Here is an 18121-nt window from a genome sequence, read left to right on the forward strand (position 1 = left end):
TGATGTTGGGAGGTTGTGACACAGCACCAACTACAAGAATTAAATTCCCTTGAATGCAGGGCTGGAAACTCAGGAGGCTGCTGAGGACACTGATCCTACAAGCACCTTACGCCCCAGTGAGCTGCTGTAAAACAGGCAGAGGTGATGAGAAGTTGCTCTAGCAGCTGATACTGGGAGTTGTTAAAGTTAAGAAATGTGACACTGCTTGTTTGCAACTGTCCTCAAGTGAAGATATCTCTTCCCTGTCCTATGGAAAAGGCTGGAAGTTATGATACAGTGGCTGCAAAAAAGGCAGATGAAGAGCAGGAAGCCAGATCTCATCTGGGCTTTGAAACTTTCACTATGAAAAAATCATATGGGCATGAGAATTGAACAGATCTGTGATTTGCCTGATTATAAGGTTCATGTGGAGGGGTTAGTTAGTTCCTCTGGAGCAGTCTATGGCCTGAGCAAAAACCAGAACAATGCATACAAAATTAAGTCATTTCTTAAAATGTATAAACACCAAGGGAAGAGGCAAATGAGAAACAGGTTGAAATTCAGGAAAAGAAACTGCTTTCTGAATACCCAGAAAACTATCCTCATGGTGAGACAATGGACCAGTTTTCCACAGAAATTGGGTGTTGACCAGATAAGCATGGTCTAGATGAGGTAAGAGGTCCTTCCCAGACCAAATGTGGAAGGGAATACAGACATTTTAGGGTGTAACTTTGAGAGCTAGTGAATATCAAGCAGCAGGTGGCCAGCCACAAATATAACCTACGTGACAAAAAATGATCTGCTACAGAAGCTCTGGCATGCAGTTCGTCAGCCCCTTTTCTGTCCTCTGCTGCTTCACAGCATCTCCCACTTGACATTCCTATCTTTGACGTGTCCCATCCTTTAAATAAATGATGACTGAGAGTGATCCCCTTGAGCTTCAACTTGGAGCGTGTTTTTATTAATTTATTTCTCACTGTGCTAGGTTTCTCCCCCTCCACTTTTAAAGGCTCCTTTGACTTTAATTAAAATTCTCCATAGGCTTATTGCCGAGAGAGAGAGTGTGCGTGTGTATAAATTGGTTTTAACAGTTTGCTGACTAGATAGGTTTTACAAAGCTCACACAGCCTTCTGGTGTGCATGTATGCAGGCAACAAAATGTGTCTTCTCTTGGGCACAATGCTGTATTGATTGACTGCACCTCTGGAACTTACTGCTAGCTAATGATGGGACAAAAAGGACAATTAGGATCGGTGGACACTTGTGTGCACATGAAGTTACTGTGGTGCTTACACAGAGCTTTGAGAAGAATCACGTCTGTGAGAGGAGCTGTTCTTGGTTTGATGTAAGGCAGGGGACTAAAGCAACAGTAGGAGAGAAGGTTTTATGTGTCCAGGTGGAATTTAAACATCTTTGCGATAATTGTTTTTGCAACAGAGGGGGAAATGTCATAGGCAGCGTCTGAATAAGAATGGCAGCTTGCTTAATTCTTGGCCCTTAATCAGAATGGAAAGTGCCCTACCTCTGAGCATACATCTCACCATTCTCTTTTGAAGGAAAGGACAAGGTTGTGACAGGACTTTCTCCTGCCAGGCTGTGGGATTTATGCTATAGGTCAAATATTCTCAGTACACTTCTGTCTGAGGTCACGTGTGTGACACTTGCTGATGCTGGACTCAGTCAAAAGAGAATGGAATAGGCACACCTAAGCAAAGTTGATTTTGGACTGTTGAGACTTCTCCTGAGCCACAGACTCCCTGACATCATGTCCCTGTGATCAAAAACTGCAAAGAATGAATGAACAAAGGGCAGGGGCCTGGCAGTGGGACCAAGAGGGGTCACTCCACTTCTTTGTGAAATGGGGACCCTTTACAACCCATCTTTGCCATCTTGCTTACATTAAGAACATATTTCTCACCCTGTTTTGAAGCCAATGTCAAACATTGCAGTAAAGAAGGATTTGCTCCTGGCTGGCTTAGGGATGTGTGTGCTTCAGCCCGGAGGGTAGTCTGCATCCCCCACCTTGCTGAAGCATTTCAAAGTTTGTATTTGGTGTGTAAGACCCTCTACCGAGCACCCTAATTTTGGGTGCTGCGTCTTCAGGTTTGAATTCTGATTTCAGGCAAGCCATGAATACAAGGAGAGAAGTTATTCACTAGTGTCTATTTCTTGCCTGTCAGGTTCAAACCTCTTTCCAAACAGAGTGCTGGTGCTTCCCAGGGAGGTCAGTGTCACGTTCTGAGGAGCATGGCTCTTCATGAATCTCATTTCAGCAGGTTGCTTTTTATTGACCACTAGCTCAGCTTCTGAAGAACACAGTCATAGTTCAGTCAAGGCCAAAACCTCTTGCAGAACACCCTGCACATCTTTCCTGAGATCGCTGCTTTCAAGCCACATCTTGTACGCTGAAGGTTTTATTCTGCGTAGCCCTGTCAGTCCTTCTTCCTCACAGGAATTGTTTTGCAATACAAAAATCAGAAAAATGATCATGCCCTGTGTCCTGTAACCAAGCATGGGGTGTCTCCACTTCTTTTCAATGACTGTTTTAGGAAGAGTGAGAGAGAGAAGGGTTCGTGTTGTTCAAGTCAGTGTCTAAAAGGTGAAATACAGACAATCAGCAACAGTGTTGGTTGTGTTGCTTCACTGCTCCCCCAGGTTTGAGTCTTTAGCCCAATGGGCTGAAACTTTGGTTGCTTTTCAATTCTTTTCCTCACAGAATGAGACCTGGCCCTACTTAGAACAAGGTACTTGAGTAGGTATCCAGCATTGTCTGACATTTCATGCCTCTCTAACTTTTGTTCTTCAATTCTGCTCCTGTTATACTTTTTGCCTGTTTAACAAAGATGTTTAAGTGAAGAATACGAGACAAAGCCCTGGTGAATAGAGGTTTTGCAGTTACAGCTTCCCAGAAACATCTTTCCTGATTTTTACGTGTTGCAGCTTGCTTCTTCCCTATTATTTTACCCATTGGCCTTGAGAGGTTAGACATGCTGGACTGACAGATTCTGGACTTGCATCTCATGGCAGCTATAGATGTCATTTTCAGCACTGCCTTCCTTGGAAAAATCCATGATGAGCACAAGGATGTGGCTGTGCACCTCTAAAAAAATAGAAGGGCTTTGAGAATAGCTGTACTGGGACTCTCAATTCTGTTCTGAAAGGCACATGGTTTTGCTCAATTTTTACACGGGAAATTCTGAGCACTAAAGTTAATCACAGGCAAATCCACAGCAAAACTGGAAAGAGCAGAACAAAGGTGTTCTGGCTGCTCCTGTAACTGCTGGACTACTCTGTGAGGGGTTGGTAATTCCCTCTTTGCTATCTTGGCTGAAATTCTGACATAAATTATTCTCTTATCTTTCAGCCCATGCATACTTATAGCAAACAAACATAGCCGTAGCCCTCTCCACTGGAGAGAGCTGATAGAGAGTTGCTTTAAAACAGGCCCTGGCAATATCTTTTGAATCCCTGGGTTTTAAAGACAAACTGAAAAGGTACCCATGTAATGTAGTATTGCAGGTGGAAATGTCTTGCATCTGAATGCTTTGGTTCTATCCCTTTGTATCAAGTGAAGGCTACTGGGATGGTGAGCGTTTTAGAGGAATGATAGTTTTGAACAGGGAGAGCAAGATAGGTACCAGTTAACATCTATTCCTTCCCAAAGAATGAGGTCTGCTTGCTCTGGGGCAGCAGGTAGCTCCTTAGTGTTTCTATCTCATCTTTACTGATGAAGAGTTGTGGAACTCTGTTAAGAGAACCCCGTGAAATGACTGAAGATCTTTATTACTGTCACTGGTGGTAACTGGAGAAGTGCTACTACATATGTAAGCCACTACAGTTCTATCTGATTTTTAGAGAGAGATAAATAGGACGTGATTTGGTTTATTCAGTTTGTAATTTAATGTCAACCATTGCGAGGGGGAAAAAAAAAACGAGTACTGTAAATCAGAGTTTATATATTCAAATACAGGTGGGTGAGTTCTGACTTGATGGAGTTTAAGGAAATAGCATTGAAAGACACTCAAGTAAAATGAAGCAAATCGTGGCTAGAATGTTTTTGTCTTGGTGTTTTTTCTTTTCCCTGCAGGTAAACTTTACTTTCTTGTTCTATATCATCTGAAGGACACATGCATTTTCTGGGATTTTGGGAATGATTTCTGGGGTTCTGGGATTAGACATCAAATTTAACAAGATGATATATAGCTTTGAGGAGACACATTTGATGTACCACTTAGCCTTCCCATAATTTACTGCGTGCCTCCGGTCTCTGGAGGGCAAGGGGTTGATCTACACTCCAACCTGACTTTATAAATAGCAAAGCAGAAGAGGGAAAAAAGAAAGCAGGCTGGGGAACTGCCTGCTAAACTGTTATGATATGACAGTGATGCAGGTAGGTGACATTAAATGCTACTGTCTGCATCCTTAATTGTGAGTTGTCATTACCTTGGCCATTTGAGGACGAATAATGTGCTGTTCATATTCCAGCTTTCTATTCTTATTCATAGGACTGTATGTTCCAACGTTCAAATGTGTATATGTAATTTAAAAAAAAAAACCCTCAGATTTTTTGGGAGTGGGCTTTTTCTTTTTCTTTTTTTTTTTTTCTTTTTAGAGAAAGGAGGAAAGATGTGAGTGTACCTTGACTGGGTTTGCATGCAGTTAATTTTCCTGCCTAAAAGCACAGTGAACTGCCAGTTTCAGAAAGCCCAAATGGAAAAATGGTTGCTTACAAGATGTAATGAAGATTAAAAACAAACAAGTGGGGCTGGGAGGTAAGGGGGATCTTGCTCTGTAGTCGTTTGCCATTTCTGATTTTGCAAATAACTCTGCAGTGTCGTTTGATCTATGTATCAGCATAATTTTACCAGGAGATATTTCTGGCCTTTTGCTTTACAGTCAGATCCCTTTGCTGGGCTATTAAGTTGAAAATGCAGTCAAGTATCAACATCAAAACTGTTTATGTAACCCCCCACTACACGGAACCCCTCCAAATACCCTGCAATTGAGGAAGGGAAGGAGGGGATGAAAAACAAGAGCTGGATAGAAATAGTGCCTGCTCTGGGATTTAAATAGGTCAATTCCTTCCAATAAATAGAAGTTAGGCTGTTGATATATGCCCATCTACTTAAACTGTCATCGAAGTTCACTGAGCTGCATTCCAGCAGAGATTGTGGGCCGTGAGGGATGCAAAAGGCATTGTTACAGAAGACTTAAAGAGGGAAGAGGAAGGAGGAACAAAGAAATAGCCAGAAAAGAGATCATACAGGTACTACACTTTCAGATTCCTGGTGGCCCTTACAAGTGTTGATAAGTCTTTCAGCATCTACCTTGAGAAAACTGAGTCCTGCTTTCCTACCTGCCCCTGTGTTTGTCCCTATAGGATGCTTGCCTATGGCATAAGTCTAAAGGTTCCTTTTTTCCATCTTCTGCTGAAGTATATTTAATTTGCTTTGAACAAGAGCAAACCCAAATCCCAGAGCCTCTGAATCAGGGGGAGTTATGGAGGGAGAATACAATGAATGTCTTAATCTTGTGTCACCCTTTCTTTGAGACACTGTGCTACATTAAATTGATTTTGCAAATGAAAGCTAAAAGCTAAGCAAAAGCCACCAATCTATTTTGCCTAAAGATGATTTTAGTGCTCTTTATGTTCCCCTAAATGACAAACCAATTTGTTACCTGCCTACATAAACATTTGCCTATATTAGCCCCAGAAATGTTTTATTTTTATTAGCCCAAACTTTATCTTTTTATGAAGACACAGGGGCCCAATAAAATTAGTGTGCAAATATAATACCCAATTTGCATTTTTCCATGGTCAGCAGAAAAGCTAAGTAAAATCAATTTGATATTAGGTCAGCATATACATCAATAAAGCATACGCTCACACAGGACCATTGTAATGGTCCCTGTAATTTCTATGCTGCCAGAGTAAAGAGATTAAATAATATTAAATGCTCCAAAATAGCTTTGCTTTTAAGGGGAATGTAAAAAGAAAAAGAGAGTTTGGCATAAAACGGGCAATAAAGGATAATAGTTGCACAATCTCCAACTTTAAAGCATTGTGACAATGATCTCAGAGGCAGGCTTCCTGCAAGACAGCCCCAGTTCAGCCAAAATTATGTTTAAGCACATTTTTGAGTACAATACAAGTCTGTCAAACAAATCATGTATTTAAGCACCTGACAGAGTCAGGGACAGAGCCTGAATGAAAATCTGGAATTTGAAAGGTTTTGGATCCAGTTTTGAGCATTACAGGAAGGACTACGCTGGGTAGATGGTCCATGCAGAAGTGAGGCTTTGCTAAGGAAAAACCCTCTGTGCTCCAGACAGGGCTGGCTGAACGTGGTGGCAGGTGAGGAGAGTCATTGAGCAATGAGGGTCCCGTGTAACAGTGCAACCCCATCATGGGAGCCAAGATACTGCTGCCTCCCATTTCAGGTAAAAGTACATAGGAGTAGGTGTCTGACTTCCAAAACCAGTAGTCCAGTCTTTGCTCATCTCTCTGGGGTACAAATGGCATCATTTTGACCTTCTGTCTCAGCTTCTCTGTGCTGCTCAAGCCAGTTATAAGAAGGCAAGAAAGAATAGCTTGTGTGTATCTCACCTCAGCAAGTCCAGTGGGATTTGGTAGTGACCAAAAACGTTGTTGTTTTGCACTCTCGTGTTGCTGAGATGTGCGCTCTTACCTGAAATGACATTTGTGGCCAGAAGTAACAAAAATAAATGGGATTAGGTGCTGATCTGGTCTCTTAGGAAAAACCAGAGCACAGTAAATGCTGCTTGGATTTGATTTGCTAAAGCAGTTTAATGTGGTAGAGATGAGGCACTTGGGGCAGCACCGACATCAGTGTTCGCTTTTGATGCAGATGTCGCGGTTCTGTTGGGCACAGCCAAGCCGAGGTGGCACAGTGAGGTGTAAAGCAACAGAGCTGGTTTGATTTCCTCAGTGGAGTCTTGAACTCGCAGGGGTTTGATTATAAAACACTGGTAACAGCCCACCTCATACTGCAAAGTACCTGAGAAAGGAAGACAATAATGGAATTCATTTGCGATGGATACACATATGTCATTAAAATATACGTAGGTATTTAAATCAAATGGTTATTTGGCCATATGTTTTTAGGGTGATGGATTTCCATTTCTTCTGATTGGAGCCTTCTGGTCTTCTACACATGACAAGCTTTTTCTGATGACTTGCCTCAACTTTGAAGTCCTCTAAAAAGCAGTGAAATTCACTTCCAAGTTCTCCTGATGGGCACCAGTCTGAAGGCTTTCTGAAACAGACTTCTAGGGTCAGACTTGCTCATCGTTTGTACTCCATCAGCCTTAGTACTAATTTGGGAATTTAAATCATTAGCACACCATGGCTACAAGACCTAAAGAAATCACAAATCTGCTGTCTGTTTCCGGTCTGATATGGCGTTAGAAAAGATCCTGGATGTCAAGTGAAGTCCTACCTCGGTTCTGTTACAGTACTTCATTTTGGCAGCACAAACAGAATTCCATAAAATGGATTGAAATTGCTTGAAATTTTTAGATACTTATTATTAAGCTGCTACATACAAATACTGTCATTTTCATTTTTTTTACAGTAGCATAAAAATGAAAATTGAATGAAAATGGATAAGTGAATTTGCTGCCTTCCTGTGAAGGTTTAGAATTTTATCAGACTGTCTTTTTTATTAAGTAGAAAATGTTTTCTGCGCAACCCTGTTTTAGTTGCAGTAGTGTAATGTGTAACCAGGAGTGGAAATTGTTGTTTCCTGGTTGAAAGGTGGGGGAGTGTTGCCAGTGGGATTGCTTTAAGTGACTGGCTTGTACATGCTGCAGCATTAGAGAATAAGGAACATGAGTTGAGGGCCAGAGTGAGTGATATTCAGAGTGAGAGATTTGAGCTGCTTGCCTGCAATTAATTGAGTTTCTTTTCCTTGTGACATTTGCTTGGTGTTTATGACCACTGTGGTAACTTGAGAGCCAGAATAGATGTTGAGGTTAGTGTTGTTTGTTCTGACTAGCACCTTAGATTCCTCACAGCTTTGCCCAAGGGAATTCTCCTCTGCAGCAGAGAGACAGGATGGCAGTGGGTGAGTAGCAGGATATGAGGGTGTAACACAAAGTGGCAGATTGTTTAGGTCCAGTCATAAGTCAAGGCAAATATTATCAATTATGATGGTAGTGGTAGCCTTCAAAGGGAAAAGAAAATGTTTATTTCAATCTTCAAGATACTTTCTAGAAGAGAAAATAAAAAAAGAAATAATTCCAGACACATGTCTATATTTCTTTCCTTAGAAAACTGGTTTTGTCAAATAGTTTTGTTTCTGAGATCCAGTGCTGTGGCATTTAGAAGGGTAGAAGTGGTACCACAACAGACTATTTCTCTGCATTTCCACAACTCTTAAAGTTGTGGCTCAATGGACTGTGCTTTTCTGTCATTTTGCTTAAGTGCTTTTGACATCTACTAAGCAAAGCTATACACTTCTAATCATCTTAATTTTGATTGATCTTTTAAATTCTGAAGTAGAAAATAAGATGCATTTTCAATATAACATTTAAACATATGAAATGGTGTTTTGTAGTTGTTTAGTGTGTTAATTTTGGCCAGCAGCCAGATGCCCAGCCAGATGGTCTCTCTTATCCAGGACAGGGTGAGAAAAATAAGATGGAAAGGCTCATGGGTCACAATAAAGACAGGGATATCACTTATTAATGACCGTTGTGGACAAAGCAGACTTGACTTGCGGGAAATGTAATTTATTGTCAATTAAAATAGACTTGTATAGTGAGAATTATTGAATATAATAATGATTGTAGTAACTGTTATGAAGCATAAATGAAAACAATATTGTAACTGAAGACAAAGCCACAAAACACCCCAAACTAATCCTCTGTCCAAAAGATTTCCTAACCAGGGTGCTATTCCAGATCCAAAGAGCGGTAGTCATGCTGCTGAGCATCATATTCATGCTGATCCACAGTCTCTTTACTGTAATGCTGGTTTTCCAAGAGGGGAGGAAAACTCCTCTCGCAAAAGTGATCCCAGACTTTTGCTTTTGTTTTCTAAAGTTGTTTTGCAGATTTATCTCTTTCCTCCCACACTTCTTGATGTTAATGCAAATGATGTGGGATGGTCATTGACTCTTAGCAGACAGTGTTGTTTTCCTTTTTGCTGCCTCCCACTTTTCTTCTGCAGACAGAATTGACCCCACCAGCTGCTGTGTTTCTCAGAGACGTTCTTTCTTATATTTTTTTTTGCCTCTGGGGCTGAAAAACACCAGAGAATGGTGAAGCTGGTGTATGAAAGAACAAATGAATGGCTGAGTTACAGGCAGAGCAGCTGTAGGACTTCCAGAAATGCTAAGGAAATTAAAGGAGAAACCAGCGATTGTCTCCTGAGAACAACAAAAAATGTATTGATTATTCCTGTGGTGCTGTTAGGTGTGATGTACAGTTGGGAAAACTGAGCATTTCTAAGAATTAAAAAATTAGTTCAGTTATGCTCTAAGGACTCTCAAACATCTTTGAAAATAAAAGTCTAACTTTGGATACATATGCAATGCATCTACATAACTGGAATTGGGAAAAAAAAAAGCTTGGATTTACTTTCCAGTCTCCTTACAGTGTGTAAACTTTTTACTTCAAAACAAAGATTTAAACTGTCTCTAGCAATTGGAGCCTGCTTAGCATTACCCCTGCTGTGTGTGTTCAGGTTGAGATAAGACATCTAACTGAAGTCCTGACCTCTTATAGTCATTAAAATTCCCAGAACCCATTTTGAAAGAGCATCATTTTATTTCCTGTTTATGAAATGCAGTCACAGCACAAACAGAGAAAAGATGCTGCTTGACCCATGTAGTTTAAGGCTGAAGCAAGTGGCCAAAGTGTTGTGGTTTCAGTACTTAGGGATTAACCCATATTAAGTTCAGTATAGTTGGGATTCAAATCTCCCTTCCACCTATCTGTAATTTGATGGGGACATGGCACATTTTTGTGCCGTCACTGGAGAAGGCTGCTGGATTTAATCCTGGCCTGTTTTCCATACGTTATTTATTTTTGAACTTTTCTTTCAGTCAGAGCAGATGCAGTCCCAAATAGTTACCAGATTTTTGAAAAATAGCCTCCAAATCCTCCAGAGCAAAGCCTAATAAATGTAATTTGTAGCACTTTACTGTTGCTTGGCACTGTTAAGTCTTGTACCAAGTGTAATGCAGGGTGCAATGGGCTTTACCTTGTGACTGGACCCCCACAGCTATTCCTGTGGCCCCAGGGGGACATTTATCACAAGTGAGAGCAGTTAAACTCACTGTACTAAATCTTGGTTTTTAAAAAGAGAGCCAAATTTGTTGTTTCAGGTTTGGCTCCATGTCATTAGTTTTGCAGCCCTTGTGCACTCTGCTGTATGGCCTGACATGGAGACCTGGTGTCTCTGCCTCTTTTGGTTACAGACTGTGCCTATTTATAACATATGAGCAATTTTAATAAAAGGGCGTGCTTTGAAAATTAACAGTCCTTTGTTTCTACATCTGGGTCTGAGTTTAAGAATGTTTATTTCTCTTTTTCCCCTCTGCCCCCCGCCCCCTTCTTCTGCAGCAAACCTGCGTCCAGGGGCTGAACAGAAAGTGGTGTTCATCACTGCACGGGTCCATCCAGGGGAAACACCATCTTCCTTTGTCTGCCAAGGTGAGTGTCTGCATGGAGGTGGCAGATCTGGTGGGATCTGCTTTCCAGTTGATGCATGTATTTGGTTTGGATAGCTTTGACTGTGATAGAAGGCTGAGCTCACATGACGGATTTTCCCATAGTGAAATGAAGTACTAGACTTTTTAACCTTTTGTAACTGAAGTATAGTTAACCTGTAACCTTTTGGAAATAAAGCATACATCAGGAATGATTTTTGGGACCAACAATAATCACATGATGTACCTAACGTCAAAGTGATGTGTCCAATATTGCACTTCAAACACCAGATACAGGAACTGAACTGGTATTAACAGAGATGGCAGAGAGCATGCACAACAGGGGAAGTTCAGGAGTGTAACCAAGAGGAAGACTTTGAGCCTTCATCTGAAGACCCTCTGGGTGATAACACGCATGCACAAGGAGGCAGAAACCATGTAAATGAGTTCTGAGAAATAATTAGCTTTAAACCTGCCCATTCCATGAAATATAATGAATATATATACTGTGAGTGAATATAATATGCATACACTGTTTCGACAAGTGCACACGTCAGGAGGAGACATCCCCTGTGCTGCCTGGTGCCGCTGTAAGGAATACCTGCTTCGTGACACTTGGTGGTCATTGAGTGTCTTTGCTTCAACAGTGAGGATATTGGCAAAATCTCTCATCTAATACCCAGCTGCCTGTCTTTTTTGAGGCAGTAGGAATAGATTACGTCCAATTCTTGTGAATGTTTGCTGAACTCGGTCAGAATTGGGCTCTGAACCTATTTGGGAAGAATTGACACAATGTGATCACATAAGGCTCCTTTTCTTAGGAAAATGGGCTGGAAAAGCTCTGGGATTGGTTCTGTGTTAATTCTTCATGCTTTCTTGCTGGCTTCTAATTCCAGCTACTTTTCCACCACAAAGCAGTGACCCTAGTTCTCCAACAGAATTCCAAGAGGCCTCTCTTTGTCTGAAGCTGCTGCTCTGAGAAGCACAGCTCCCAGTGGCTGACAGCTGTTTGCTGCACAGAGCATTCCTGCTAAAAATAGAAAGCAAAATGCCCAGCTTGTATTTATAAAGAGTTGTAAATCTCAGGCTTGTGGGTACAAATAAATAAATAACCCTGGCACGCGTTCATATAACTTCATTGTACAGGTCTGAAACGCTGTACTTATGTATGTGGCTGTCTGCAGTGGTCAGGTGTTGATGGAGTAAATCAACAAGGGCAGGGGCAATTTGCTAATTCACTGCAGCAGCTTGGACCTGGCCCTGCCGAGCCGATGAGTTGCATCAATCAAGCACATGCAGAATTTATCACATTGTCTGCTCGCAGTGCCGCAGACTGGTTTGTCACTGGCCCTGTTGGTACCTAAAGACCTCGGTGGGAAAGGTCTGGCACAGGTTCGTGGTCTTCTCTGTGTGCTCCTCATCCTGGCAAGGTCCTGTGTCTGGCATCTCTCTGAGGAGAAAGGTCAACAGCTGTCACTTCTACTGCCCTGGCCCCGTGGGCTAGCAGGACACTCAGCCTCTTCTTGTTGGCCTGTGGAGCAGCAAAGGTAAAACCCTGCCTTTAGTAAAACAATGCTTCAGACTGAGAGCGGGGGAACTCAACGAGTTTCCCATCTCCTGCGGTGCCATAGTCAATGCAGGGCATTATGGCACACATGATGTTTGCTAATGAATATGGATTTTTAATTGGCTGCTTTGATTCTGTTTGTGGCTGCTGGCATAGCCCTGTGAAATGAAAGCTGAGGCGTGCTGCTGAGGTGGTACTTTGTAAATGATGTTATTTTATTTTGATAATGGAGAGTTTATTCAAAAGGGAAATAAAACAAAAAAGGGAATGTGTAAAAGCAGGTGGCATGCTTAGCCTGATGAAACAACTAGATAGAAGTCATGCTCTGATTGTCTCAGAGAAACTTTGTGTTTTGCAGGGGAAAAAGCACCCCAAACAAAACAAAAAGAAAGTGGGAAAGATTAGAAAAATAACAGGCAGGTATCAGTCTTGGAGAAGCTCATCAGAAGCTTGCTGTGGCTGCAGTTAGAAGGCATGCTTGACTAGTTTGGAAATGCATGGATCCACAGGCACTGAACTCTGCAGGGCACTGAACCATTCTGCCCAGTGCAGACCAAGCTGCCTTGTGTGCATAATCAGTGTCAAGACAAGTAGAAATGTCAGCCATTTCAAGGCCATTGCAGCATTGTTTCTAGCACTGCCAAATGTGAAATTGGGTGCTTGCTCCATCTTCGGAAACTTCCATGTGGGAGGGTCAAAAGAAAGGATAAAAAAAGATTCCTTTGGCAGTCAAGTGAGGGCACACTTAGGGATTTTATTTCTGGAGTCTTGGGAAGCTTTTTGGCATATTTAGGTGTTGCAGATTTTATATCCAGATGCCAGTTCAGTGCATATGGAACACGTCAGGATCTTTTTTTTTATTAGTGGAGAGATTTCTTCTTGCATATTTGATTATGCTCACCACCTGAAGTATTAAGATATGGAAGCTAATCCCAAAGATTCCCCAGAAGCAAGCAGCATCTCACATTTGGAAGAGCAGAACTGTGACTGCCCAGGCCTGGAGAATCAGTCCATAGGGGAATAGATAATGAGTTACAAGCTTTATTTACTTTTTTTGTTCTTCATTTTTTTCCAGTTGATGTTGGGTTTTATTCAGTTCAGGTTCTGTCTTCCCCTTTAAAGCTCTTAGATAATAACTGACTCCTTACTCATTTTTCTACCTGTCTTTGAGCTAGCCGGGTCTCTTCCTGACCTCTTTAGCCTTCTCTCTGCCAAGGGATATAAAGCTGTGTAGTCCAAACACCAGCTTCCTGGGGCCTGACAGAAGCTACCTATCACATCCTCTATTTTTTTGATTAGGCAAGGTCCCTGAAAAGCAGGTTGTCTTGCCTTAATACATCAGGATATGCTTGGTCCTGTCTACTGGTCCTTTGTCCTCCACTTTTCTCACATATCATAAATCTAGGCAAGGATCTTTGTGTTACTTTAGGAAAAAAATGTCGGGTCATCTCCCCATTCAGAGCTGTGTTGTTTCTGAGTCATCCTTCTTCATGTTCCACTATGAAGAATCCACTGAAAACTGAATTTTGGATACAAATACCCTGCATTCCTGCAAACATGCAAGCATTATAAACTTGGATACACATTTCTGTCTCCTTCCAGCTGTGGAGTGCTTGCAGCAGTAGCCAGACTTCCCTAGAATCATCAGGCACCTCACTCAGCAGTTAAAAACAAGTGCTATAATATTTCACACATGGTGCAGCTGCTGAGCTGTAGTTCAGTTCCTTAAAAGGCAGACAAAACACTGGAGGGCCTCTTCATAAAAAGATGGATTAAGAACCTTTTGTTTCCATTTTGGTCTTTCAAGAGTTATTACAATGCTTCAGGTTAGCCTTTTTAGGAAGTTTTCCTGATGGTTCTTAAGTTGTTGTGAAGTTCAGGGACAGAAATGGAGAGTCAATCACCAGAGAGTGTATTCCCATGAGTACCCTTCATATCCAAAGGTAGGATGGTGTTTCTACTCCTCACACAGTGATGGTCACCATGAGCACTGATGCTTGTTTCACTTTTGGGGATGAATAAGCAGGAGTAGCGCCCAGGATGAAGAGGATTTGTTTTCAGTTTGCTCTTATAGACCATTTTCTAACCAACTGGAATCACTGCTGCTCCTGGAGGGCTTTTATAGTCAGCATAAAGCAGTGCAAAAATTCATCTTACAGCTTGAACTCATTTCTCATGGGCTGTTCAGATTTCTGAGGGATTTTTCTCAACTTGTGGTTTTAAATTCTTTTCCTTTTTTTTAGATATTTCCCCTCATTTTTCTTCCCCACAGTATCTTTATTTAAGAAAATGTATATACTATCTTCTCTTCCACTCTGTGCTGTTAAGGCAAGTAAACTTACTCTTACAGGTAGGGTCAAATGTCAGGTAATGCCTATACATGTATGTAGTGTGCACCAATATCTGTGTGTTAAATCTGTGCAGGCCCCTACCCTCTAAACACTGATCATAAGCCAGCTTTCAAAAGGCTTGGATTTTATCCAAGTATTCCCCCCACCTTCTTACCCCCAATGTTCTTATAGTCTTATTTTCCTTCATGAGGTTGCTAGATTTTATCTTTTTTTTTTTCATGGTAGAAAAGCAACTGTCTCTCACTATTCATGTGCTTGTAATGTTGTAGGAGACACTGTGACTACTATGTTTATCCTTTATGCTTTGGCTTTTGCCAGCAGTCAGTAATTGCAAGCTTAAGCATGTCTAGAGGTACCAAGACAGGTACTTCACTCACTGATTTAACATATTCTGTTAGTTGGATGCCATTTGTTGTCTTTTTAACACATTTGCCAATGTGGCATTCACCATGGCATCTAAATGCAAAAATGAAAATTTGTACCCTAAGCCTCTAATATCGTTTTCCGGGCTGGGAGCCCAGAATGGAAGACCCAGTGCAAGACAGGAGGGAGAGGGATCCCACAGCTGGGTTTGCAGATGCTGAGCATCTCATGCTAAGTGTAATTTGACCTGGAGCTGACCTTGAAGCTTATGGGCTGAATAGGGAGCAGCCATTAAAGGAAAATATAAGGAAAATAGACACCTGGGACTCTTATCCATAAGAAATGGAGCAAAAGTTACTTTTCAATCAATCTTCTTTCTTTATAGCTGCCTAAATTTATGCTTCTCCTTGCTTCACCTCAAATCAGATATTATGAAATGAAGAAACAGACTACACTGGGCAATCTCTTGCTTTTCTGTTTACATTCTTGGTCTGTGTTTTTAACTCCCATCCTCTTGCCAGAGGGCAGGAAAAAAGAATCTGAAAACCTTTGTACAAATTTTGATTCTACATTTAAAGAATGGGGTAGAAGGGGACAAACTGACTAAAAACAAGTCTCCACCAGCTGTTTCCTGAGTCCTGTTGTTCTAGCTCACTAAGCTAGTGGTTAACTGAACTCCCTCTCTATGTGAGCAAGGTGCTCCAGGTGCTATGAAGGATTTTATTCCTGGACAGATTGCACAATGGCCTCTTAAAACTGGTGGCAGTTTTCTAGTTCACTTCATGGAGGCAGTGCCTTCAAATTCTTTGCATTTGATCTCTGCATTTGATCTTACTAACCCTGAAGGAGTTAGTAAGAGTCCAGTTCCTATAACATGATGAGTGTGACTTGAGTGGAGGCTTTTTTTGTTGTAGTTTGTTTGTTTTGTTATTTGTTTGGGGGTTTTGTGGTTTTTATTGCTTGAGGGAAAAGTAGTTATAAGTGTGAGAAGAACCATTTTGAAGCCTGTTGCTCCTACTTGGAATTTACCCAACCTCTGTTGTTTCTTATGAAGAAAGAGGAGGAGTATACTATTAGGGTTAAAAGCTGCTTTTCTTTTTCTTTCAATAAGTATAAATCTTTTGAGCATTAGTGATAGTAACTTAAGACATGTTTTAAATGGAAGAATAAATGTGAAGTATGAAAAGGACTTTTCTGAAATAACAGAGGTGATGGCCTTGCTTGCCCGTTTCCAGGGTATAAATTCTCCTAAGGAAAAGAAGCTGTAGAGTTTCTAAAGAGTTCTGTAGGCATTGGTATAGGATGCTTTTAGTAACAGCAGCTGTACAGGAGAAAAAACACTGAACCTAGAAATTGCCTGTTGCAGTAACGATCAAGCCCTTAGAAGCTTAAGAACATCATCTGCCAGACTTCATATCAGACTGAATGTGCACCTGAATAAATGCATGGTTTGCATCAGTTCTGATCTCACTTTATCTGTTGTATTCTTCCTTCTAGCAAGCCAATTCACCTTCATTTCCAAGCTATATTTCCTACCAGAGGAAGAAACAAAATAGGATTCCATAGGGAGTGGGAATCTTATACATGCATGTTTGTTATATTACTGTCAAGTCTCACTTCTGTCTTCTCTGCCAAATGCAAGAGTCTGGAAACAAACACTTATGCTGTCCTGGCTACTTTTAGACTCCAAGTGAATGCCTTCATATGTATAAAGGCTTAGTCTGTAGTTCAGCTCTGGCTGTGCTTGCAGTGCATCTATGGATGCAGGAGGGTGCTCTGCCTTGGCCATGCAGCAGGACTTGTGTGGGCTCTCTGGTGCAGGAATGCCCTTTGTGGGAGCCCTTTCCAGTGTTTCTGTCTGTGGGCTGCATTGCTAATACTGAAGAGAAAGGAACTAAATAGAATCTCCACTTTAGGGTTGTTTTATACTCTCTTGGCGCCTCAAAGGTATAAAGACAAAGAGCTTCCATTCCCTCTCAATATTTATTGTATCCTATGCAAATACCTTCTGGCTGCAATCCATAGGAAAATGCATCTGCTCTTGCAGAGTTCCACCCTAGAGGTGACTGCTCTTGGTCAAAAAAAAGTAGAATCTTTCTATAAAATGAATGGTTTTGTGCATGGAGACAGGGATATGCATAAGTTGTGTCAGGAGAGGATGGGGAGCACTCCTGTTCTTTTAGGGGCAGCTTAGCACTTGGAAGCAGTGAGGGAACATGATGAACAGGAGCTGCAGTTCACAGTCTCCTCACCAAATGATAAGAAGCAAACAAAGGCAGCAGAATTCAACAGCCCAAACATAAAATGAGCTTCAGGGCTCTCTTAAAATTGTTAAATTGCATTCATCCTTCTCACTAAGTTGTGTGTTTTTTTCTTTAAGTGCACAGCTTCTAAGCTTTAATACAAAGGGAAACACACTCTTCCTTGACTTCTAAAGCAACATGAAAAACACTGTTGTCTGTCCCTTGTAAATCTCCTGGATGAGATTTTAGTGTGAAGTATCCCAGGAGAGAGAAAGGTTGTTCTGAGAATAATAAAACATCGATATTGGGGTAATGGAAATAAAAGCTCCTTTTAAAATTGTGTTGATGTAAATAGAGTGTTAGAGGAATTCCTGCTACCCAGTGTGACATCAGCTGTTACAAGACTGGGTTTGACTCAATTCACTGTGGTGTCAGGAAGGTACGAGAGGTTATACACCTGCTTTCCTGAGCTGGAGGAAATTTATAATGAGTTTAAATTTCTCTGGCTATAGAGTTATGTGATTCATTCTCTTACCATGTATGCCTTCTGGATGTGCCAGGGAACTCCTGCACAGAAGAGAAGAAGGTGTGATGGTGGCGGGGTGGGCAGGGGGACTGTGCAGGGGTTGAGAAGTCTGTGGAACTCTGGAGACCTGAGCTGTCTCCAAGAGAGGATTGTGTCATCTCTGGGGAAGGCTGAGACACCTCTTTGCACCAACAGCAGAAGCTGCTGCTTCACCACTTCCATTCAACCAGTAGCAGCTGGAACAGAAAATTGGTCTGGTCAGGCAGGCTCATGCCCCCAGCCTGGGCCTGCCTGCTCACCTTGCTGCTTCCAGTAGGAGAAATGGATCAGCATTAACTCCTCATCCCTGGGACAAGGTCAATTTTGCATGCACAGCTAAGAAATGTCAAGTGGCTTTGTTTGATTCAGTTTGCCCT

The 18121-nt window shown here is 41.5% G+C and overlaps 1 protein-coding gene across 2 annotated transcripts in view; it reads left to right on the top strand.

The window, feature by feature from the left end:
* The window catches only part of BEND5 (BEN domain containing 5), a 911380-nt gene that overhangs the window by 684561 nt on the left and 208698 nt on the right, over window positions 1-18121 (top strand). For both annotated transcript variants that reach the window (XM_027683052.1, XM_027683053.1), the window contains exon 7: window positions 10570-10659. In XM_027683052.1, coding sequence (XP_027538853.1) covers window positions 10570-10659 — 90 coding nt within the window. The remainder of the gene's footprint in view (window positions 1-10569; window positions 10660-18121) is intronic.

The sequence above is a fragment of the Neopelma chrysocephalum genome, unplaced genomic scaffold (genome assembly GCF_003984885.1).
Source record: "Neopelma chrysocephalum unplaced genomic scaffold, ASM398488v2 Primary Assembly neopelma1_64, whole genome shotgun sequence".
Classification (NCBI taxonomy): domain Eukaryota; kingdom Metazoa; phylum Chordata; class Aves; order Passeriformes; family Pipridae; genus Neopelma; species Neopelma chrysocephalum.